General features: G+C 45.1%; 2 protein-coding genes across 6 annotated transcripts in view; one reads left to right on the top strand and one right to left on the bottom strand.

Annotated features, from left to right (window-relative positions):
* The first annotated feature begins 7,454 nt into the window (after positions 1-7,454).
* uck1 (uridine-cytidine kinase 1) lies at positions 7,455-19,371 on the top strand. Its single transcript, XM_056290209.1, has 7 exons — positions 7,455-7,585; positions 8,112-8,271; positions 16,149-16,245; positions 16,387-16,529; positions 16,618-16,712; positions 16,834-16,882; positions 16,970-19,371. The coding sequence occupies exons 1-7, from the start codon at positions 7,496-7,498 to the stop codon at positions 17,155-17,157; spliced, it is 822 nt and encodes a 273-aa protein (XP_056146184.1). The 5' UTR covers positions 7,455-7,495; the 3' UTR covers positions 17,158-19,371.
* Positions 19,372-19,492: 121 nt separating this feature from the next.
* rapgef1b (Rap guanine nucleotide exchange factor (GEF) 1b) overlaps positions 19,493-22,932 on the bottom strand; it is a 78,164-nt gene continuing 74,724 nt past the window's right edge. For all 5 annotated transcript variants that reach the window (XM_056290208.1, XM_056290204.1, XM_056290206.1 and 2 more), the window contains 2 exons: positions 21,627-21,755; positions 19,493-20,715 (listed from right to left, as the gene is read on the bottom strand). In XM_056290208.1, coding sequence (XP_056146183.1) covers positions 20,565-20,715; positions 21,627-21,755 — 280 coding nt within the window. In that variant the 3' untranslated portion in view covers positions 19,493-20,564. The remainder of the gene's footprint in view (positions 20,716-21,626; positions 21,756-22,932) is intronic.

Raw genomic sequence — 22,932 nt, 5'->3', positions numbered from 1 at the left:
GCTCCCAACCCCGAGCTGGTGAAGGCAGTGGAAGACTGGAGTCCACCCTCCAACATCACGGAGCTCCAGGCCTTTCTTGGGCTGTGCAACTACTACCGACGCTTCGTCCGCAACTTCTCTCTCATCTGCAACCCGCTGTACGAGCTTCAGAGTAAAGGAACAGAGTTCCACTGGACCGATCGCCAGCAGGAGGCGTTCGAGGAGATGAAGAAGAGACTCACATCCACTCCGGTGCTAGCCTACCCCACCAAAGATGGCGAGTTCATCCTCGACACTGACGCCTCAAACACCTGTATAGGCGCGGTGCTCTCGCAGGTCCAAGAGGGGGAGGAAAGGGTTGTCTCCTATGCCAGCGCCCACCTCCAAAAAGTCCAACAACGGTACTGCGTAACTCGCCGGGAGTTGCTGGCCGTAGTCCGGTTCGCCAGACAGTTCCGGCACTACCTGCTCGGACGGCACTTCACCTTGAGAACTGATCACAACAGCCTGACCTGGCTCTTCCGCTTTAAAAGTCCCGAAGGCCAGCTAGCAAGGTGGATTGAGGAGCTTAGCCAGTTCCACTTCAAAATAGAGCATCGAGCAGGAGTCAAGCATGGCAACGCGGATGCACTTTCAAGTGCGCCAGCGCCAACTTGTGACTGCTACCGGGCAGGAGAAAGCCCCGACTCACTGCTCTGCCAAGGCTGCCCGTACTGCCGACGTGAACACCAGAGATGGGCAAGGTTCGATGAGGATGTCGACGACGTGGTCCCCCTGGCGATCCGTAGGACGACGAGGACCCCGGCGACTACGGATCCGGCGTCAAGACCTTCGACACCCGACCAGAACCCGGTGGACACTGCCGAGCCACCAGTGGACGAGAACTCAAACACTGGGATCCAGTCATCGCCACCCACTGTTAACTGGCTGCCCCAGTATACCGAGAAGGAGCTGGCAGAGTACCAGCGCAGTGACCCTTTGCTGAGGAAGCTTCACGCCTGGAAGGATGGAGGCCAGCTACCGTCTCAAGATGAAGTAGCCCTGGAGGGTCCGGCCGTGCGCAAGTTCTGGTTGTGCTGGGACCATGTGGAACGCCGTGGAGACGTTCTCTATTACCGCTGGGATGAGGGAACCGGCCAAGTCCCTGTCTACCGCCTGATAGTTCCAGCAGCCCTCCAACAAGAAGTCCTGCGTTCTTGCCACTGCCCTCCGCAGTCAGGCCACCTGGGAAGAGAAAAGACGTGCCACCGAGTCAAGCGGGAGTTCTTCTGGGTGGGACTGGCGGACAGCGTCCAACAATTTGTCCGCCGGTGCCCACAGTGCCAAGCCTGCAAGTCTTCCGGGAGGGTCGGCAGAGCTCAGATGCAACTGTTCAGGCCGGTGCTCCCATGGACAGGGTCCACATAGATGTCGTCGGGCCGTTCCCTATCTCGGCATCCGGGAACAAGTACGTCCTTGTCATGGTGGACCAGTTCACCCGGTGGGTGGAGGTCGCAGCTATCCCTGAACAAACCGCGGAAGTGACTGCGACGAAGCTTCTACAGGAGTTCATCTCCCGGTTCGGGTCGCCCCTAGAAATCCACACAGATCAGGGACGCAACTTTGAAAGCAGCCTGTTCCGTGACCTCTGTGAGCATCTCCAAATAGCCAAAACCAGAACGACTCCTTACCATCCTGCGTCGAATGGCCAAGTTGAGAGGTTTAATCGGACGCTTCTCCAAATGATCCGCTGCTACGTAGAGAAAAACCAGCGTGAGTGGGACAAGAACCTCCACCTCCTCGCCAGCGCATACCGCAGCTCACCCCATGCCCTTACAGGGTATACGCCGAACCGGATGATGCTTGGCCGTGAAGTCCACCAGCCCCAAGGACTCACTCTACGGGTGCAGGAGGCCAACGCCCATCGTAGTCCCCCAGCCGAATATGTTGCTGACCTGGAAGCCAACATGCTAGACATCCACGAACTGGCACGTGAGCGTCTCCGTACATCTCAACTCCGGAGCAAGAAAGACCACGATCTGCGGGCCCGTCAACGCACATTCCACCCCGGAGATCTGGTGTATGTCAGGGACGACGCGCGAAAGAAGGGCCAATCGCCAAAGTTGAAGCCACGGTGGAGAGGCCCGGCACTCATAACAGAGAAGATGGGAAACGTCCTGTACCGTGTCCAAGAGGGCAGGAAGGAGAGAGACCTCCACCATGACCGACTGTTGCCCTACCTCGCCGAGGAAGTACCCATCTGGATTCAGCGGAGGCGGCACGCACTGCTGCAGATTCCGGCGTCAGGAGAGAACCTGCCGAGTACACCAGGAGAAGACCTCGAGGATCCGGAAACAGAGGCAGCGGACGACAAAGAGATTGAGCGACAGGAGGATATCGGTGGACTGGCGGAGGATCAGGGGTTCGAGAGCGATGACGACCTCGACCTACGTCTGGAAGACGTGTTCCCCGATGAGGAAGATGACACATCGGGCCCCCCCACGGAAGCCCCACGAAAGCCCCATGAAAGCCCCACGAAAGCCCCACGAAAGCCCCATGAAAGCCCCACGAGCGCCCAGGTGTCTCCCTCCTTGTCTCCGCCCTTGGCTGCCAGCAGTTCTCCAGGGGAGCCGACCACTACTCGACGCCGAGAGGCCGCAGCCCGTGTTCCAGGCGGGCAGTCTTCCGCCCCTGACCCAGAGGGAGCCGAAGCAGACGTTGCTGAGCCCCTGCCCCTCCCCACCACTAGACGGGGCAGACCAGTCCGGCCGCCTGCCTGGCTCCGGGACTCTGTTCGAGACTGATCTTGACGGACGTGACTAGTTGACTTAGGGGGTTACTAGGCTAGTCACAGGAGTCCTACTTTAATAGTGACCACCCAACCAGTTTATTTTGACGCCCTTAGTTCCGGGCCTAGTTGTGTGCCGGGTGTTTTGTCCCGGGTGTAATTCCGACTCTAGTTCCCAGAGTTATTTTATCTTTATGTTGAAGGGACTCAACAATCTAAAGGGGGGGTAGTGTTGCGGGACAGCTCCCTGACAGACAGACAGTCTGACTAAAGTAACGCGAGACCCTGTTAGCCAATGAGAAGAGACTTAGGAATGCGTGCGTGCTGCCTATTGTTATCCATTGCACAGCACAGCGTGAGTTAGTTGTTATAGTGGTTTACAGACTGTCACACAGTGTTAGCTTAGCATAACGTGTTAGCGATCAGACGTAACATTCCTGACTCCTACACCTCGACTGAGCTGACGCTAGACAGTGACTAACCAGCGACGACCATAATAGAACCAGTAAGAGTGATTACCAGCCCCCAGAGAGAGATCAGAGTGTGCAGCCAGTGACAGTGCGAGTGTCTGCAGAGTGAGACCATCCCAGCCAGGCTAGCCAGCGTCCGTCATCGTCTGCAGACTGCAGGAGCAGTGCAAGGTGGGTTGCTAAACCCGTAGCCTAGCCCGGCTAATTAACGCCAGAGACTGTGTTGTCGCACCATAATTCCCAGCCTCCAACTACTTAATATAAGAACATCTAAACCCAGTCCCGCGACAATATTCCAACCGAACTGAACTGAGCGAAATAACAGAGTGGCAGTGCTGGCTAACAGCGAACGCTCAGAGTCTGCTCAGGTTATGGTGTGCTGCATGATGAAATTTAACTCTTAAGAAGAGGGTTGACATGATTGCTAAAACCAAGGAGGATCAGAAGCAAAACATTTCCTTCATTCTTCATGGCAGACCGAGCACTAAATGTTGTGAACAAATTAAGATATTTAGGTCACCATCAGGAATGATTTATGTGACGGCGATGATGTGTTGCAAACTGTATGCACAAGGCAAACCAATGTGTGTACAGAGGCTGTTACAACTGCTCTTTTTAGGGCCTACTGTACTGCACTCTATACAGCCCACTTGTGGTGCAGTTATAGCCAAGCAAAAAGGAAAAAGCTGTAGGTAGCATAATGATGCAATCAGAATCTTACTCAAGCTTCCAAGATGGACAAGTGCAGGTCAGGCTTGTGATTAGTAATGTTCCCACTTTTCATGCTGTGTTGAGGAATTTTATGTACAAATTTATGTGTCGATTAACTGAGTCAAAAAATGTAATTATAATGGTTTTAACTGCGCTTACACAAAGTGTCACAAGGTACCCCGCTTGTTTCGGCGGACATCGGAACAAATGTCTGTATATGTTTTAATCATTGTGGGCTTGTGAACTGCTGTCTTAGCTATATTTTCGTGTTGTTGTCCTGTGTTGTATTTTTATTGCTTTTTAAAAAAAAATATAGACCTAGGTGTCTGAATAAAGTAAGATTTGATTGATTGACTAGCCAAGAATGCAAAGGGAGGGGGGTGGGTTTTTTTGGTTTGGTCAGACATGCTGGTGCTGAATATTGTATATACGCCAATGTCGTTGACAAATATTTCTAAAAAGACAGTGTTGAAGGCCAATTCCCATTATAATGTATAAGTAGAGTTTAACTGGGAAAAATATCTGAATGCTGCAGTCACACTGCCACACAAGTTTGCATTGTACTTAGGTGGCCTATATATATAGACATATATAGGCATATATATAGGCATATATATAGGCATGTGTGTGTGTGTGTGTGTGTATAGAAATATAACTCGAAAAGAGGACTTCAACTGTAGAGCCACATATTCAAAAGAAGCAACATTTCCATTAGATATCTTTGTGCACTGGGGCAAATCATTAAACAAAATGGCAACTCCACCTCATTTCTTATGCATTCTGCTTTCACTCACAGAACGGAAGTTGGTAGGGGTTCACTCGATAAGAGCAGTTGCGCCGTTAGCTTGGTCTAACCAAGTTTCAGTTACAAATATAAAATTGAGACTGTTCTTGATGATAAAATCATTGATTAAAATGTTTTTCCTGCCAAAGACCTGCTACTACTACTACTACTACTACTACTACTACTACTACTACTACTAATACTCCTCCTCCTCTTGGCTGCTTCCGTTAGGGGTCGCCACAGCGGATCGTCCGTTTCCATCTCTTCCTGTCTTCTGCATCTTCCTCTGTCACACCAGCCACCTGCATGTCCTCCCTCACCACATCCATAAACCTCCTCTTTGGCCTTCCTCTGCTCCTCTTCCCTGGCAGCTCCATTTTCAGCATTCTTCTCCCAATATACCCAGCATCCCAGCAGTCATTGGGCGGCAGGTGGGGCGACACCCTGGACTAGGGGTTTAAAAAAATATCGATACATTCGGGTATCATGATATTATCTTTTCTGATACTGTATCGAGTCTCAAAACCAATGTATCGATTTTTTATTGTTTACATGTAAAGGTTTTCGACAAACATTTTGTGTTGTGTGTAACCCCACGACCGCTCGATAACAGTGTTTTAATCTGTCTCCAGCCATTTGATTCTTCCACTCCAACCCAACAACGTAAACTGAGACAGGAAGTAGCATGATCACAAAGAACACAGGCCTATGAAATCGCAATATAGTACCACGATATATCGAATCGTAACCCCTGTATCGTGATATGCAATCGTATCGCCAGATTCTCGCCAATACACAGCCCTCCCCGGGACAGGCCACCAGTCCATCACAGGGCTGACACACACACACACACACACACACACACACACACACACACACATTCACACCTAGGGACAATTTAGTACAGCCGATTCACCTGACCTACGTGTCTTTGGACTGTGGGAGGAAACCGGAGCACCCGGGGGAAACCCACACAGACACGGGGACAACATGCAAACTCCACACAGAGGACAACCCGGGACGACCCCCCAAGTCAAAATAAATAATAATAATAATAATAATAACAATAATAATAATAGTCAAATAAATGATACATCTATATTTAAAAAAAAATATATTTGTTTTTATTCAAAGTAATGGGAAAATGAAAGTGAAAATACAGTATGCCATAATACCTAAAGTTAAAAGCAGGACAGTAAAAGTTACTTGCTTACAGCCGTTGTATGATTATGTAGTAGGTGTTTTGGCATACATTACTGAATCAAAAAGCTTATACATTTTAATTTGGCAAACAACATTTCCAAAGAAAATGGACGGTAAGTTAAGGAATGTATCAATTCTACAATAGCTTATATTAAAAAAACACACACACACAAGTGAATTAAATCAACAAACCCCTGACCAACAAACCTGCCATAGAAAGGACAGTCACTGGTGATGTTCCATAATTTCTATGGATAGATAATGCAGAGCTTTTTGTTTTTTCCCCCCTCTGTCTTATTCCTTATTTTTTATTCTTAGAATTGTCTTTAAACAGTATAGTTTTTTATTGTCATAAATTGTATCTTTTACCACCAGTTAAGGTGGTTTTGCTGCCATTTGGAAGTTTTCATACTAGTAACCCTCCATCTTCCATTCTGTGCCTCTGTATCTGAATGCACTTATATTCATTACAAACTGTATACCAATGCCTCCTGCTTTTTCTTATCGGTTGGACCAATGATTGTGGGTTTCACCCCCACCATCATGATGGAAGGTTTAATTTTTTTCAGTGGCACATATTGGTTACAGCAGGTCCATTGTTAACATTGATTTAAGTTTAGCATGTACTGTTAACCTCAAACATATTGGTGGCTGATTCGGCAGCTGTGTTTACTATGGTCTTTACTTTTGAGTGCTCTGTTTTCTGTTTCATGGAGTAGTAATCCCACTGAGATAGGCTGGTTCATAATATATGGTACGATCACGACCTGGCATTGTAAGATGTAATCAGTGTGAGCAGTGACACTTAACCATGTGCCATTGGATGGCCATGTGTGCAGCCCCCCCCCCCCCACAAAAATAATAATAATCAAGTTTTCTAGCCTTGAGACAGGCAGGGGAGACAGAACAGCAGCTGTAGGAAAGAAGACCTGTATGGCACATGATTCCCCCCCCTTTTCTTTTTGTTGTCCAAATGGGTTGATTTGTTTTAAGTCGACCGAGATAGATATCACGGACACTGATGGTCATTTTCTATTATCAATGCATAAATAGTATAAGGGGATGGACTAGAAAAGTGCTCAACTTCTTACCCCTTTTGAACATGATTGGTAATATTTGATTTGCTTATATGTTGTTTATTTGTTTTTATTGTGTATATGTTTTCTTTAACATGTTAAATAAAATCGATTAATTGCGTGGTTGATTGCTTGATTTGATGATTGCTTGATTGATAAAAAAGCATCGACAACTGGGGGAAATGCTTCTTATATTGACGCCTAAATAAAATTGAGCATCACTGGTGGAGGGCAAACCGAGGCAAACACATGTCGTGGAGGAGCCATGAGTATGCAGGGTCCTTCTAACCAAGAACTACACCAGGCATTCATTTGTTTCGTGCATGTACGATAGTTTATGACAAAATACGATAATTTCCACGTTTTCTACCTGGCAACCCAGGCGCGAATATCCCACATATTTATTTGTTGTGATCTCGCGAGAGTTAATGGTATCTCGCGTGAACTGGTACTTGTCAAAGGAAGCAAGCAGGCTAACTGGTTTAACCGTAGAACCGGACTGGAGATGGCATATCTCGGGTCCCTAGTCGAGGCGGAGAGGCCACGACACCGGCCGTTTCTCATTGGAGTTAGCGGAGGAACTGCCAGCGGCAAGGTGAATGTTTGCTGAAAACGAGGAAGTCTTTCTTTTTGGATAGCTGGCGATTAGCTGGATAGTATCTACAGTTAGCTTAGTTTGAAAACTAGAGGCAGTTATTATCCCAAAACCTGTCCAAGGACGAGGCACGCCCCCTCGCCTAAACTGTATAAATGTATTTCCATAATTCCCTTGGATGCAGAGTTACTGTTTGTAAACGCCGCTATTGCTAACATCCACTAAGTGCTTTACTTCAACTTGGCGCGAATGAGCTATGCACCGCCAACTAGCTAGCGTTAAGTTAACTAGTCACAACGTTCGTGTCAAATTAATGCGCTGATGTCATGGCTAGCTGACATACTGTAATATACTGGACTGAACAGGTCCCCTGTATTGCATTATGGGTCACGGATAAGGAGTTCTGTTCCCACAAGACGCTGTCGACAGCGGCCATGAGATGCATTTCACTAAATAACTGCGTGTGTAATAAACTATAACAAATAACAGCAGTCTGTTGATTGAGGGTTTCTCCCCTTTGCAACAGTCAACGGTATGTGCCAAGATCATGGAGTTACTGGGCCAGAACAAGGTGGACCATCGCCAGAGGAAAGTGGCTATTGTAAGCCAAGACAGTTTTTATAGAGTCCTGACACCAGAGCAGAAGGCAAAGGCCCTGAAGGGCCAGTACAACTTTGACCATCCAGGTAAGAACAAAATCAACAGTTCATTTTTCTTGGAGCTGCATAGCTTACTAGTTTATAGTATGATACTTACGTTGCCAAAGTCAGAGGTGAATTCACACTGGACAACTTAATCCAATCCAGTACATTTGTGGTACTTTTTGGATACTTTGGTTAACAATTTACATTAATTCCTCTTGGTCTTTGAGCAAAAACAAAAAAAAAAAACCACTCCTTTTCAGTATTGCTCTTCACGTTACCCACGTTTTTGCCTGGGAGCTTTCCATTACGATCAGTTCTGTTTTTCATCACTGAGATAATTGGGTGCTTTTGCCATAGTCAAGGCACTGTGTTAGGTATAGCTGTAACGTACCATGAAGAGAAGAGAGCCAGTAACCAGAGGGTCACTGGTTTGAATCCCATTATACCAGTAGGTTTTTTGAATTGGGATCCCAGATGTGGCAGTTTGTGCTCTTGGGCAAGGTGCTCAGCTCCAAGACTGTCCCGGTGGCTGCTCTGGGCTGCCACTACGCTGCTCCGAGCCTGGCCATGTAAGCAGCAAAATGTACAAATTTCTCTTAAAACAAATGGAGTATAATGTAAACAGTAATTGCATATTTAAATAAGTAAAGAATAAAGTAAAGAATAAGAATGAAATAACAGTAAAGAAAGATTGAAATATATGGCTTTATTTCACTGAAAGGCATTGGTCCTGGGTAAAATATCAAATTTTCTGTTATCAGGGGTTCCTTTTATAAATCTGCCAACATTGTGCCCTTGCTGTGTAAACTCATAGGCCTGCAATCCAATACTTACGTCCAAGTGTTTTTGTCTACATCATATATATGATGCGCAAGGTCAGATCAGCAAGGGGCAAAGCACAGTTGATACTGGGTGGGGGGGTGAGGTTAATCAAGGTTACTCTTAACCCTATATTGGTGAAGGAAATCTACTGAAATACCTGTAATTTCTCCAACTAAGAACATGTATATTGATGAAATCTTTTTACACTATGAATAAGAACTTTAAAGTGGGATTACTGCCACTGACTTGTTGGGCTTCAGACTGGTGAGACACGTCCCTAATATATGGCAGCGAGCATTTACCTTTGTCATCATAAATAGAAGATGAAAAACCTCCATCTCATAAAACTGGTTAATATTATTAACTACAGACTGACTAATATAAACAAAAGCTATTAAAGTTTGTAATAGTAACAAGGCGCTTCAGAACTTGGCGGTGAATTTTCATCTACAGTTCTGTTGAAATTAGATTCACATGACATCAGATAAGCTGCCTCTGGATGTTTCATCATTGTTACCTGGCTTGTATTGCTGCAATATATTGATATATGGTGATATATCAGATTAAAACTACACAGACTGCTCTCAGGCTCAACAATTTGGAAACTTTGTTTCGTGGTCATTATGACCAACCTCTGCTTTGGAGGATATGCACAGTACCAATACTACTACTACTACGACTACTACTACTACTATTTTCGGCTGCTCTCGTTAGGGGTCACTTGTGGCAGATCATCCGTTTCCATCTCTTCCTGTCTTCTGTGTCTTCCTCTGTCACGCCAGCCACCTGCATGTTCTCCCTCACTACATATGTAAACCTCCTCTTTGGCCTTCCTCTTTTCCTCTTGCCTGGCTGCTCCATATTCAGCATTCTTCCCCCAATATACCAATGTTATGCCAAATACAGTTTAACTATAACAATAATAATAGCCTATAATGATGTGTTGTATAAGCAGTACTACTAGGTATACAAGCAGTATGTTGTAAGGTATGTGAGCTAACAGTTCAGCTAATCTAAACTAAACCACAAGTTGCCTTGCATTACGATATTCTCCTTTGAGATGAAGGCAATTTAGAACAAATTCAAATTTCTCTTTTCCTACAAGGAGCATGAAACTGTGCATAAGTGTTTTGTCAGTCAAGTCAATTTTATTTGTATAGCCCAGTATCACAAATTACATTTTGCCTCAGGGGGGTTTACAGCAATACAACATCCTGTCCTTAGACCCTCGCATTGGATAAGGAACAGCTCCCTAAAAAAACCCTCTAACAGGGAGAAAAAGTAGGAAGAAACCTCAGGGAGAGCAATAGAGGAGGGATCTCTCCCAAGACAGACAGACGTGCAATGGATGTTGTGTTTACAGAATAAAACACAATTCAAAGAACGCGGCATTGAAAGAGGATAACAGAATTATAATTGAATTACAAGATATACGTATGAAGAATATGATGAAGAGGATGCCAAGCAGTGTCTAGATGCCATCGGAACAGCCCAGGACCTGAGCCACGTGACCACCATCACCATGTAGACCTAACAGGAGGACAGACTACACATGCACACAGGGGAGACTCAAATCAGACCATTCACATACACAGGAGAAGAGACAGGAGAAGACATCATCCAGAGAGAGAGAGAAAAGATGTGAGAGAAAAAAAAGAACAGTTGCAATGGTCAATAATCTATACTCCATAATCTCGTTGGCAGACAGTGCTTGGTAAATTCTTTGAGACAGAAACCGACCTGGAATGCAGTACAGTTCATGAAGTACTCAATTGAAAGGCAACCAATTGTAAGTGAAGGCAAAAAGATGAGTTTTAAGTTTTGAATTAAAGGACTCAACAAACTCTGATTGTCTGATGGCAGCAGGAAGGTTATTCCATAAGAACGGGGCCCGATAGGGAAAGGCTCTGCCACCAGCTGACTTCTTTTTAACTTTTGGTAAACAGAGAAGCCCTGTATTTTACAATGTTAAAATGTTACAATTTCATTTAGTGGGCACCTTTATCCAAAGCATACAGCGTACATCTCAGAGTTAATACAACACAAGCAAGGATCTAGTCAAGAGGCAACAATGCCAGTAAGTGCCAAAAAACTAGGTTTATGTCCGATAGAACATAGGTATCAATAGGCAGTGCACAAAGGCAATGCATAGGGTGCATAGAAGCAAAAAATAAAATAAAAAATAAAATACCACCAAGTATGGAGGCGTTCACCAGGTATGAAAGAGCTGGGTCTTGCGCTTCTTCTTACAGATGGAGAGGGACTCAGCGGATTGAATGGAGTTTGGTAACTCGTCCCACCACTGGGGAACTACACAAGAAAAGAGTCTGGGGAGTGACTTAGGGTCCCGTTGTGGCGGAAGTGCCAGGCGCCTTTCATTGGCAGAGCGTAGTGAGGGGGTCTGAGTGTAGAGTGTAGAGCGGAGAGCTCGAGATGGAATATATGGTTTAAGGAGATCAGGCAGGTATGATGGGGCAAGCCCATTTAGGATTTTATAAGTCAGCAGAAGTACCTTGAAGTCTGATCTAACATGGATAGGAAGCCAATGAAGGGAGGCAAGAATTGGAGTAATATGGTCAAAATTTTCTAGTTTTAGCTAGGATTCTAGCTGCAGCATTCTGAACCATCTGAAGACTTTTTAGTACTAGAATGTGGCAGACCTGAAAACAGAACATTAGAGTAATAAAGTCTGGATGAAACAAATTCATGTATTAGTCTCTGTGTCAGCCATGGACAGGAAAGACTGAATTTTAGCTATGTTATGTAATAGCAAAAGGCAATCTTGGTGACTTCTTTAATGTGCTTATCAAAAGAAAGACTGGGATCAAACGTAACACCAAGACTTTTGGCTGCCACACTTGTGTAATCACAGAGTTGTTGATTTTTATTGTTACTTGATCAAATTGGTGTCTATGTCTAGCAGGGCCAATGACCAGCATCCCAGTTTTATTTGAATTTAAAAGCAGGGAATTTAGTGATATCCAGTTTTTCACAGCAGCCAAGCAGGCCTCTAAATTAGTCATTTAAATTAATTTAAATTAGTCAAATTAGTCATCTGCATATGATCATCAGACCTTATAGGCACATACAGCTGAGGTTTAACCACAGCTGTCTTAAAACTGCTGGAAACAGTGCCAGTAGTAAGTGATAAATTAACAATGTCTATCATTGTAGGTCCCAGGAAAGGCCAGAGGTCTTTAAAAAGTTTTTCTGGTTAAAGGATCAAGTAGGCAAGTAGTTGGTTAAAGTGATACTGACATCAAAATCTGAAAATTCCTATTGCTAGGCTATGTTCCGAGTTGGAACGTGACCACGGAGAAATTCAGTGGCCAAAACAGCGCATCTGCGGCCACTCAAGAGAGATCTGTGATTGACTGTAGATGGTGTCCAATGACAGATTGTGCTGGTGGATATGTAGACACCAGTCAATTTGCATATAGGGTGTGTCCGTAGTTACGCTATCAAGTTACACTATGATGTATTGCTATCTATCTATATATCTATATCTATCTATCTGTATATCTATTTATTGAAATATCTATCGTCTATCTATCTAACAGTTATTTGTATCATCAAACATATTATTCACCAAGTTGTATTGCACTGCCGTACCGTAGGCCTACCATCATGCCATGGTCGCATGCGAAATGCATGGTCACAATGCCGTGGTCGCATGCGAAATGCGTGGAAAGACAGCAGCCAATAGCTTTGAATTCAGAAAACCACACCTATTTTCGGTTATGATGCAAACTCCGAATGTTAAAAAATGTGTTCAGAAAGGGCATGTCAGTCTCTCTTTAAGAAGCTGACATGAGCTTAGTCAAAGTATCAAGAGAGATAATGTCAAAAGCTGCAATAACAGGGACTGTCAGTGACTCATTGTATAGATATGAATTTGGTAAGACAGGATCTGCAGGAGTAGCTGGAGTTGAACAACTAATTTTTGTTTATAATCTCACCAACTTTATTGCAAGGCAAGGCAAGGCGAGTTTATTTGTATAGCACCTTATCATCGCAAGAGGTCATACAAAGTGCTTTACAGGCAAAAGATAAGAAAAAGCCCGGTGATGGACTAGCGGCCTGTCCAGGGTGTCTCTCCGCCTGCTGCCCAATAACTGCTGGGATAGGCTTCAGCATCCCCGTGACCCTGAGAGCAGGATAAGTGGTTTGGATAATGGATGGATGGAGATAAGAAAAAAAAAGCGCTGTAAAAGCATAATATAAGATAAATATTGCAGAAGAAGTCTAGAAACTCATGGGCCATGAATGGTGAATAGACGGTTGCTTTTTAATAAATTTAGCTACAGTGTCAAGAGAAATCTGGGATTATGTTTATTAATATTGTTTAAGCCAGAGAGATACACTGCTTTCGCAGCAGGTAAAGCACGCTTGTAAGTACAACGAGAGAGCCATGAAACCGGAGTCAAATTCCATGTATGTGCAAACCTACTTGGCCAATAAAACATGATTCTGGGTATCCGGGTGGCGCGTAGCAGTCTATTCATTGCCTACCAACACGGGGATCGCCGGTTCGAATCCCTGTGTTACCTCCGGCTTGGTCGGGCGTCCCTAAGACACAATTGGCTATGTCTGCGGGTGGGAAGCCGGATGTAGGTATGTGTCCTGGTCGCTGCACTAGCACCTCCTCTGGTCGGTCGGGGTGCCTGTTCTTGGGGGAATAGCGTGATCCTCCCACACGCTACATCCCCCTGGTGAAACTCCTCACTGTCAGGTGAAAAGAAGCAGCTGCTGATTCCACATGTATTGGAGGAGGCATGCGGTAGTCTGCAGCCCTCCCTGGATCGGCAGAGGGGGTGGAGCAGCGACTGGGACAACTCGGAAAATAGGATAATTGGCCAAGTACAATTGGGGAGACAAAGAGAGGAAAGAAAAAAACCCCCCCAAAAAAACAAAAAAAACAAAAACATGATTCTGATTCTGATAAATACTCATGCCAAAATAGGTAAAAAACTTCCAATTTTTATTTTCACCATTTACGTTCCAGTGTCCTGCAGGCCCGCTTAAGTGCACAGGTCTCATCATTAAACCAGGGTGTAGACCTCTTTAGTGGCCTAGCTCTGGTAGTGAGAGGTGCAACTGAATTGAGGAGACTAGAGAGGGCCACGTTTAAGTCACTAGTGAAAATTTCAACAGCGTCAGTCTCTACAGTGAAAGGAGCCAAGACTTTAAGTAGCTGCTGGCCAAATGCAGCTACAGTGGATGGACCAATGTGGCAAGTGCCAATTACATCTGTGCCGACATTAACAGGACAGGCCAGTAATGCTTCAAATTTGATGAGAAAATGATCTGACACAGCAGATGTGGTTGGCAAGACCATCAGATCCGAAACAGCTTTCCCTTTAGATCAAACCAAATCAAGGGTGTTACCACTGCAATGAGTCGACTCTTGAACAAACTGAGAGAACCCAAAAGGATCAACAAGCACCAGAAAGGCTTTACTTAGAGGATCAGCAGCCTTATTCAGATGAATATTGAAGTCACCAAGAATTAGAATCTCATCAGAATGAGTGACAAGACTTGAGACAAATTCTCCAAATGCTTCAAGAAATAGTGAGTAAGGGCCAGGGGGTCGATAAGAGTATCATAATCTGGACTGAGCCGAGTCTATTCATGGCTGAAAGAGATGGACTTCGAATAAGAACCTCAAAAGATTTGAATTGCGTTGCAAGTTTAGAAGTTAAATTGAAAGTGGACTTAAATATTAAGGTGACATCCCCACCTTTATTTATGTTTTCATTATACACTCACTGGCCACTTTATTAGGTACACCTTGCTAGTACCGGGTTGGACCCCCTTTTGCCTTCAGAACTGCCTTAATCCTTCGTGGCATAGATTCAACAAGGTACTGGAAACATTCCTCAGAGAGTTTGGTCCATATTGACATGATAGCATCACGCAGTTGCTGCAGATTTGTCGGCTGCACATCCATGATGCGAATCTCCCGGTCCACCACATCCCAAAGGTGCTCTATTGGATTGAGATCTGGTGACTGTGGAGGCCATTTGAGTACAGTGAACTCATTGTCATGTTCAAGAAACCAGTCTGAGATGATTCGAGCTTTATGACATGGCGCGTTATCCTGCTGGAAGTAGCCATCAGAAGATGGGAACACTGTGGTCATAAGGGGATGGACATGGTCAGCAACAATACTCAGGTAGGCTGTGGCGTTGACACGATGCTCAATTGGTACTAAGGGGCCCAAAGTGTGCCAAGAAAATATCCCACACCATTACAACACCACCACCAGCCTGAACCGTTGATACAAGGCAGGATGGATCCATGCTTTCATGTTGTTGACGCCAAATTCTGACCCTACCATGCGAATGTCGCAGCAGAAATAGAGACTCATCAGACCAGGCAACGTTTTTCCAATCTTCTATTGTCCAATTTTGGTGAGCCTGTGCGAATTGTAGCCTCAGTTTCCTGTTCTTAGCTGACAGGAGTGGCACCCGGTGTGGTCTTATGCTACTGTAGCCTATCTGCCTCAAGGTTCGACGTGTTGTGCGTTCAGAGATGCTCTTCTGCATACCTCAGTTGTAATGAGTGGTTATTTGAGTTACTGTTGCCTTTCTATCAGCTCGAACCAGTCTGGCCATTCTCCTCTGACCTCTGGCATCAACAAGGCATTTTCGCCCACAGAACTGCCGCTCACTGGATATTTTCTCTTTTTCGGACCATTCTCTGTAAACCCTAGAGATGGTTGTGCGTGAAAATCCCAGTAGATCAACAGTTTCTGAAATACTCAGACCAGCCCGTCTGGCACCAACAACCATGCCACGTTCAAAGTCACTTAAATCACCTTTCTTCCCCATTCTGATGCTCGGTTTGAACTGCAGCAGATCGTCTTGACCATGTCTACATGCCTAAATGCATTGAGTTGCTGCCATGTGATTGGCTGATTAGAAATTTGCGTTAACGAGCGGTTGGACGGGTGTGCCTAATAAAGTGGCCGGTGAGTGTACATTGCAGCATTGTCTAACTGGTTATTGTATACATAATGTCTATATGCTTATTAAATGGATTAGCATGTCACTGTACTAAGAAGAATGTGATTACTATTTGTTATGGTTTTGCAGATGCATTTGACAACGAGCTGATGTACCAAACCCTAAGGGACATTGTGGACGGGGGGGTGGTTGAAGTGCCAACATATGACTTTGTCACTCATTCCAGGTGAGAAGAAAGTGTTGGGCACTAATATCGTAATCCTTCCTTCTAACATCACAGAACATTTAGTTTCTAGCCATGGTAGTTTCACAGTATAAAAATCAATCAAAACAAACAAAACCCCAGCAAAAACATGTTTGTTTCTAGATTGGAGAACAAGATCACAGTTTACCCTGCAGATGTGGTCCTCTTTGAGGGGATCCTTGTCTTCTATACCCAGAAAGTGCGTGACATGTTTCATATGAAGCTCTTTGTGGACACAGACTCTGATGTTAGACTGTCTCGCCGAGGTATTTGAGTAAAATAGACACACACCCCACCCACATCATTACTCTATAACTGCTTTGGGTTTAAATTGCTTGTGCTTTTTGCTTGTAGTTCTGCGAGACATGAATAGAAGGAGAGACCTGGAGCAGATTCTCACTCAGTATACTACGTTTGTTAAGCCGGCCTTCGAGGAGTTCTGCTTGCCTGTAGGTATACATACTGTTTGACATTGATAATATGCTTGTTTTCCAGAAACAGACATTCAGTGAGCAGCTTTTCCCACCAACAACTTCCAAGGTCCTCAAAATTGTTTTTCTTTCCTCCTAGACAAAGAAGTATGCAGATGTCATTATTCCGAGGGGCGTTGACAATATGGGTAAACTGTCAGTTAATTTTTACCACCCTTTTCAACATCAAGGATTCTTCAGTTTTTATACCTATTGTGTGCTTTTCCTCTTTCCAGTGGCTATCAACCTCATTGTGCAGCATATCCAAGACATTCTTAATGGTGACATCTGTAAGTGGCAGCGTGGTGCTGTCAACGGGCGGGGCCTGAAGCGAGCAATTTCTGAGCAGGGTGAACTGCAGACTGGAACTTCCAGTGTCCCAGGAAAGAGGGTTATACTGGAGCCCAGTAGTCGCCCACATTGAGACTGTATGGATGGGTGCGTCTAGACCAGCGGTCTTCAAAGTGTGAGGCCCATCTCCCCTGGGGTACGCTAAAGAGTTTCAGGGGAGGTGTGGAAAAAAGCAGGGAAATTCAAGAAAATGTCTGAACCCCACAGAAACTGCAGAAAGTATGACAATGTATATTTTAAGTTGGGATTTTCTTGGACGCAGACTCACCGCTCCCGTTAAAGTAAAGAAGGCTATGTAGGCTATCCATGGTAGGGTTAGTTCATTCATTCATTCATTCATTCATTCATTCATTCATTCATTCATTCATTCATTCATTCATTCATTCATTCATTCATTCATTCATCATTAGCCGCTTCTCCGGGGTGAGGTCGCAGTGGCAGCAAGCTAAGCAGGGCACTCCAGATGTCCCTCTACCCAGCAACACCCTCCAGCTCCTCCTGGGGGATCCCAAGGTGTTCCCACACCAGATTGGACATGTAGTCCCTCCAACGAGTTCTGGGTCTACCCCGGAGTCTCCTCCCAGTTGGACGTGCCCAGAAAACCTCCAAAGGAAGGCGCCCAGGAGGCATCCTAATCAGATGTCCGAACCACCTCAACTGGCTCCTTTTGACACAAAGGAGCAGTGGCTCTACTCCGAGCTCCCTCCTCCAGATGTCTGAGCTCCTTGCCCTATCTCTAAGGCTGAGCCCAGACACCCTACGGAGGAAACTCATTTCAGCTGCTTGTATCTGCGATCTCACTCTTTTTGTCACTATCCAAAGCTCATGACCATAGGTGAGGGTTGGAACATAGATTGACTGGTAAATTGAGAGCTTTGCCTTCCGGCTCAGCTCCCTCTTCACCACAACAGTCCGGTACAACGTCCGCATTACTGCTAATGCTGCACCAACCCGCCTGTCAATCTCCCGTTCCATCCTACCCTCACTCATGGACAAGACCCCGAGATACTTGAACTTCTTCCCTTGAGGCAAAAACTCATCCAGAGCAATCCACCATTTTCCAGTAGAGAACCATGGCCTCAAACTTGGAGGTGCTGACTCTTATCCCGGCCATTTCACACTCAGCTGCAAACTGCCCCAGTGCGCGCTGGAAGTCGCGTTCTGATGAAGCCAACAAAATCACATCATCTACGAAGAGCAGAGATACAATTCTGAGGTTCCAAAAACGGACACATTCCTCACCTTGGCTGGGCCTTGAGATCCTGTCCATGAATATCACAAACAGAATCAGAGACAAGGGACAACCTTGGTGGAGTCCGACACCCACCAAAAATGGACTTTGTGCCAAGAATGCGGACACAGCTCTCACTTTGGTTATACAAGGACCGGATGGCTTTTAGCAACTGCCCCGGTACCCCATACTCCCGCAGTACCTCCAACAGAGTGCCCCGGGGTACACGGTCGTAAGCCGTCTCCAAGTCCACAAAACACATGTAGACTGGCTGGCCAAACTCCCATGATAGTAGGGTTATAGTGGAACAATTTTTATTTTTACCCGAACCCATTTTAAGCTTAACAGGTCAGGTTAAGCCCTTACGCATGGTGTCGGGAAGCAGCATTGTGCATCAATGAGTTGTGTGCATTTTCATGTTCTCCATTCTGTTTTGGGCAGCTCACTGTCTTACACTATGAAAACCCCTGGTCTAGACAACTTTGAGACAAGTTGTAATTACTGTTACTGATTGTTTTATTGGATATGCCAGAGACTAAATATCAGCAGTTGTAACTGGTAAGTCACAAGTGCTGATATTTTACTCTTAATTATCCACAATTGTGTGCACAAGTACTTGGTGCTGCAATGTTTTCATTGTTCACCTGTAGTTATTCCCTTGGCACTAATCATTTTTATGCAATTGCGGGTAAACATTTTTGCAAGTTACTTATTTTCTTTCAATTTGAGTGGTTTGACAGTGTGTTTTTGAAAAGGATGCTGTAATGGTAAGGTTTTACTTAAATTTATCAATGTTTATTTTGTGGCGTTGTACACTGTAGTTTTTCAATTTTGATGTTGAACCTTACTGCTTGTTAGACTCATGAACTTAAACTTACAAGTACTAGTTACCCTCATTTTCTCATTCTTTAATTTACTAAAGCAAAATAGTTGACATGTATGTTCAGTGTTAAACTTGAGATCGAAGCTCTTGTTCTTTTTACATGTTAATCTAAGGAAGCTAAGTCACTCATACCTTAATTGTTAAACGCATTTTCCACTGACCACATTAAATAAAAACTCTCTTTTCAGTGGCAAAGTGTCAAGAGTACTTCCTTGGGGTAACACCAGAACCAAATTCCAACAGTGTATCAGTCGGGAACTTTTCAGAACAGAGTCATGCCTCAGACCTATACAGTATGTATAGAAACAGCTGTTTTATTGGAGTTTGAGAGCACAGTGTGAAGTGTTTTGGACAGATATCCCAAAGAGGAATCAAAATGAATTACTACAGCACATTAAGGAATGACAAACACACAAGTCACCGAGGACTTCAGTCACACACACTCTTCCACACTGACATGATTGATTGCCTGATGGTTCTCTAGACTTGAACATGGCACACAATGATTCAGTATGACATACATAGATCACAGCATCTTTAGTAATTCTCTTTTTGTGTTTTTGCTTGCTTTTTTTTAGTGCACATATGTATGGCACTTGGGAGAAGCTAAGCGCTTCTCATTAGCATAAACATCCTTTTTAAGAACAAAAGGAGCACTGTATATAATACATATAACCATACGTGATTCTTACACAAAATGTTTCAAAACAAACTTAGGTTCCAGTCCCTAATGGTCATCCTTTCCTTAAGGTCTAATCCCCTCATGTCCTCAGCAGTCTTGGTGCAGCCTGCGTAGTGCCCTCACAGTTCATGCCAGACTGCTCTGGAATACTGAGGGAGTGTCTGATAGGTGAGGGGGCTTTAGCGGCAAGGAGGAGGGCCGTAGAAGATGGCCCATGAATGGCACATACATAAAGGAAGAGAAAGGAACATCTCAGGGAATAATGGACCACTCACCTCAATCTCACACACACATGACAGCTCCACGCTATAACAGAGAGGGCAGGGAGAAGACTTTGGTTATTTCCTTAGCATCTCCCTGTCCGCTCTGTGCATTAGGTTCTTCTCTCCCCCTTGGCACCAGGCTTCCTCCTGTATTACCATAGTCATTCAATATTTCCCTGCCAAGATCCACAACCACTGTAATCCCAATTATAGTCTCCCAGAGCAGCAGAGCTCCATGTAAACCTCAGCTACTCTTTTCTCGAGTCTACTGTAGTTTGTTCTGTATTCGCCACAATGAGTCTCCCATTTGCTCCAGCCAATAGTTTCTGTCCGTCTTTCTCCCAGTCTGTAGTAAAGTGGAGTTAGTGTCATGAAGCACAGTTGGAGGTCAGTCTCTGAACCCCAGGGAGGCCAACAGGCCCTAGGTCTTCTCCTCGCGGTCCGTCTTGCGCCTAGTAATGTTCCTTGGTTTAATTTTCAGGGACAACTCCCAAAGGGCCTCCTCTGCCAGGTGATCACTGAAGTCATTGAAGAAGGAGACAATATCGTCGTTGCGCTTCAGCTCATAATGCCTGGAGGATGAGAAGGGCCAGAGGTTGATCAATGCAACAACTGATGAGCAGCAACATACATCAGATAATGCAGAAGCAAAAATCTTTCAAGCTTTTAAAACTTCAATTGAAAACAATTTTGATTTAATGGTCATCTTGAAGTTTTTCATTAAACGAACGTCTGTTTCGTTACTATCTATCATCGAACTTGGTGAACCAGTAATGATTCAGCTCATTGTCAACTGACGAAAACCTTTTTCAACAACAATGGCAGTATGACAGTTTCTATGAAAAAAATCTCAGGCTGCGCAGAGGAACTCGCACATTTTACTTTGGTCAGCAGAGGTTGGTCCACCGGAGAGGAACCTCCTCTCCGGTGGACCAACCAGAGAGGAGCATAAAAGCTTTTTACTTCAGTCAGCACAGGTTGGTCCACCAGAGAGGAACCTCCTCTCCGGTGTACCAACCAGAGAGGAGCATCAAAGCTTTTTACTTCAGTCGGCAGAGGTTGGTCCACCAGAGAGGAACCTCCTCTCCTGTGGACCAACCAGAGAGGAGCATCAAAGCTTTTTACTTCAGTCAGCAGAGGTTTGTCCACCAGAGAGGAACCTCCTCCCCTGTGGACCAGCCAGAGAGGAGCATCAAAGCTTTTTACTTAAGTCAGCAGAGGTTGGTCCACCAGAGAGGAACCTTCTCTCCGGTGGACCAACCAGAGAGGAGCATCAGAGCTAGTCAACTAGCGAAAGATCGTAATCTAACAGACAATGGAGTTCTTCAAGATTGTCACTTTAAGTTGATATAATTGCTTTAACTGATGGATAAAATGTGATATCTATTAATACAATGTATGTCTGTAAGGTCTTTTGTTGAAAAATAAACGGATGGTGATTAAAAAACATCTTTTCATCATCAGTTTACCCCAATGAACTTACACTTGCTGGAAGCGTCGCATGCTGTCCAGAATGTTGAATTGCTGCCAACGTTTGGAGAAGTTCACCTTCCCATCGATGAGATCAGGGTTCCCCAGGTGGACAAAGGTCAAGTCCTGGAGAATCAGACCCCTGTAAAGACGAGAGCCGGGTCAGAGCAAACAAATTTAGTGGTCAAATGAAGGTATGCGTCAGCACAATAAGTTCCCCCTTTTTCTCCTCAATTGTAGTATCCGGTCAATTACCCCACTCTTCCGAGCAGTCCTGGTCGCTGCTCTGCCCCCTCTGTCGAGCCGGGGAGGGCCGCAGACTACCACATGCCTCCTCCGATACACGTGGAGTTGCCAGCTGCTTCTTTTCCCCTGACAGTGAGGAGTTTCACCAGGGGGACATAGCACGTGGGAGGATAGCGCTACCCCCCCCCCCCAAACAGGCCCCCCGACTGACCAGAGGAGGTGCTAGTACAGTGACCAGGACACATACCCATATCTGGCTTCCCACCCACAGACACAGCCGATTGTGTGTGTAGGGACACCCCACCAAGCCGGCGGTAACACAGGGATTCGAACCGGCGAGCCCCATGTTGGTATGCAACGGAATAGACCGCTACGTTCACAATGAATCAAATTTTACTTTAATTTCACAAGTGCAGTTGTATGTGCGTTACATAAAGGATAAAAGGAAAAAGCCATTTATATTTAACTACAGCAGTGAAATGCAAAAACCAAAAAGACAGTGAAGTAATCTCTGAGTAAACGCAACATTAAAAAGGTGCGTTTCAACTTCTTCTTTGAAAAACTCAACCAATATAGCAGCCCTCAAGCCCAGTTTAAAGCTGTTCCAGAGCCTGGGTCCATAAGAGTTGAAAGCAGCCTCTCCATATGTTTTAGTCTTTGTTTTAGAGATATCTATAAATAACTGTTAAGAGAATCCAAGTGGTCGACATGGAACATTCAGTTAACACACCACTCATGTATTCTGGGGCCAACCCATGAATGAATATGGCATTTTTTAAAAATTTTGATATACTCTATTGATCCCCGTAGGGAAAGTATGCTCTGCATTTAACCCATCCTAGCTGTGTAGCTAGGAGCAGTGGGCAGCTGCCGTGCAGCACCTGGGGACCAACTCCAGTTCGTCTTGCCATGCCTCGGTCAGGGGCACAGACAGGAGTATCAACCCTAACATGCATGTCTTTTTTGATGGTGGGGGAAACTGGAGCACCCGGAGAAAACCCACCGCAGACACGGGGAGAACATGCAAACTCCACACAGAGGATGACCTGGGATGACCCTCAAGGTTGGCCAAC

The sequence above is a fragment of the Lampris incognitus genome, chromosome 12, assembly GCF_029633865.1.
Source record: "Lampris incognitus isolate fLamInc1 chromosome 12, fLamInc1.hap2, whole genome shotgun sequence".
Lineage (NCBI taxonomy): Eukaryota > Metazoa > Chordata > Actinopteri > Lampriformes > Lampridae > Lampris > Lampris incognitus.
Note: the sequence above shows the minus strand (reverse complement) of the source record. Positions and strands in the feature narration are given on the sequence as shown.

Coding starts and splice junctions, on each gene's coding strand:
- uck1 (XM_056290209.1), top strand. CDS start 7,496: ATGGCATATCTCGGGTCCCTAGTCGAGGCGGAGAGGCCACGACACCGG. Junction 7,586..8,111: donor GAGGAACTGCCAGCGGCAAG/GTGAATGTTTGC, acceptor CCTTTGCAACAG/TCAACGGTATGTGCCAAGAT. Junction 16,246..16,386: donor GACTTTGTCACTCATTCCAG/GTGAGAAGAAAG, acceptor GTTTGTTTCTAG/ATTGGAGAACAAGATCACAG.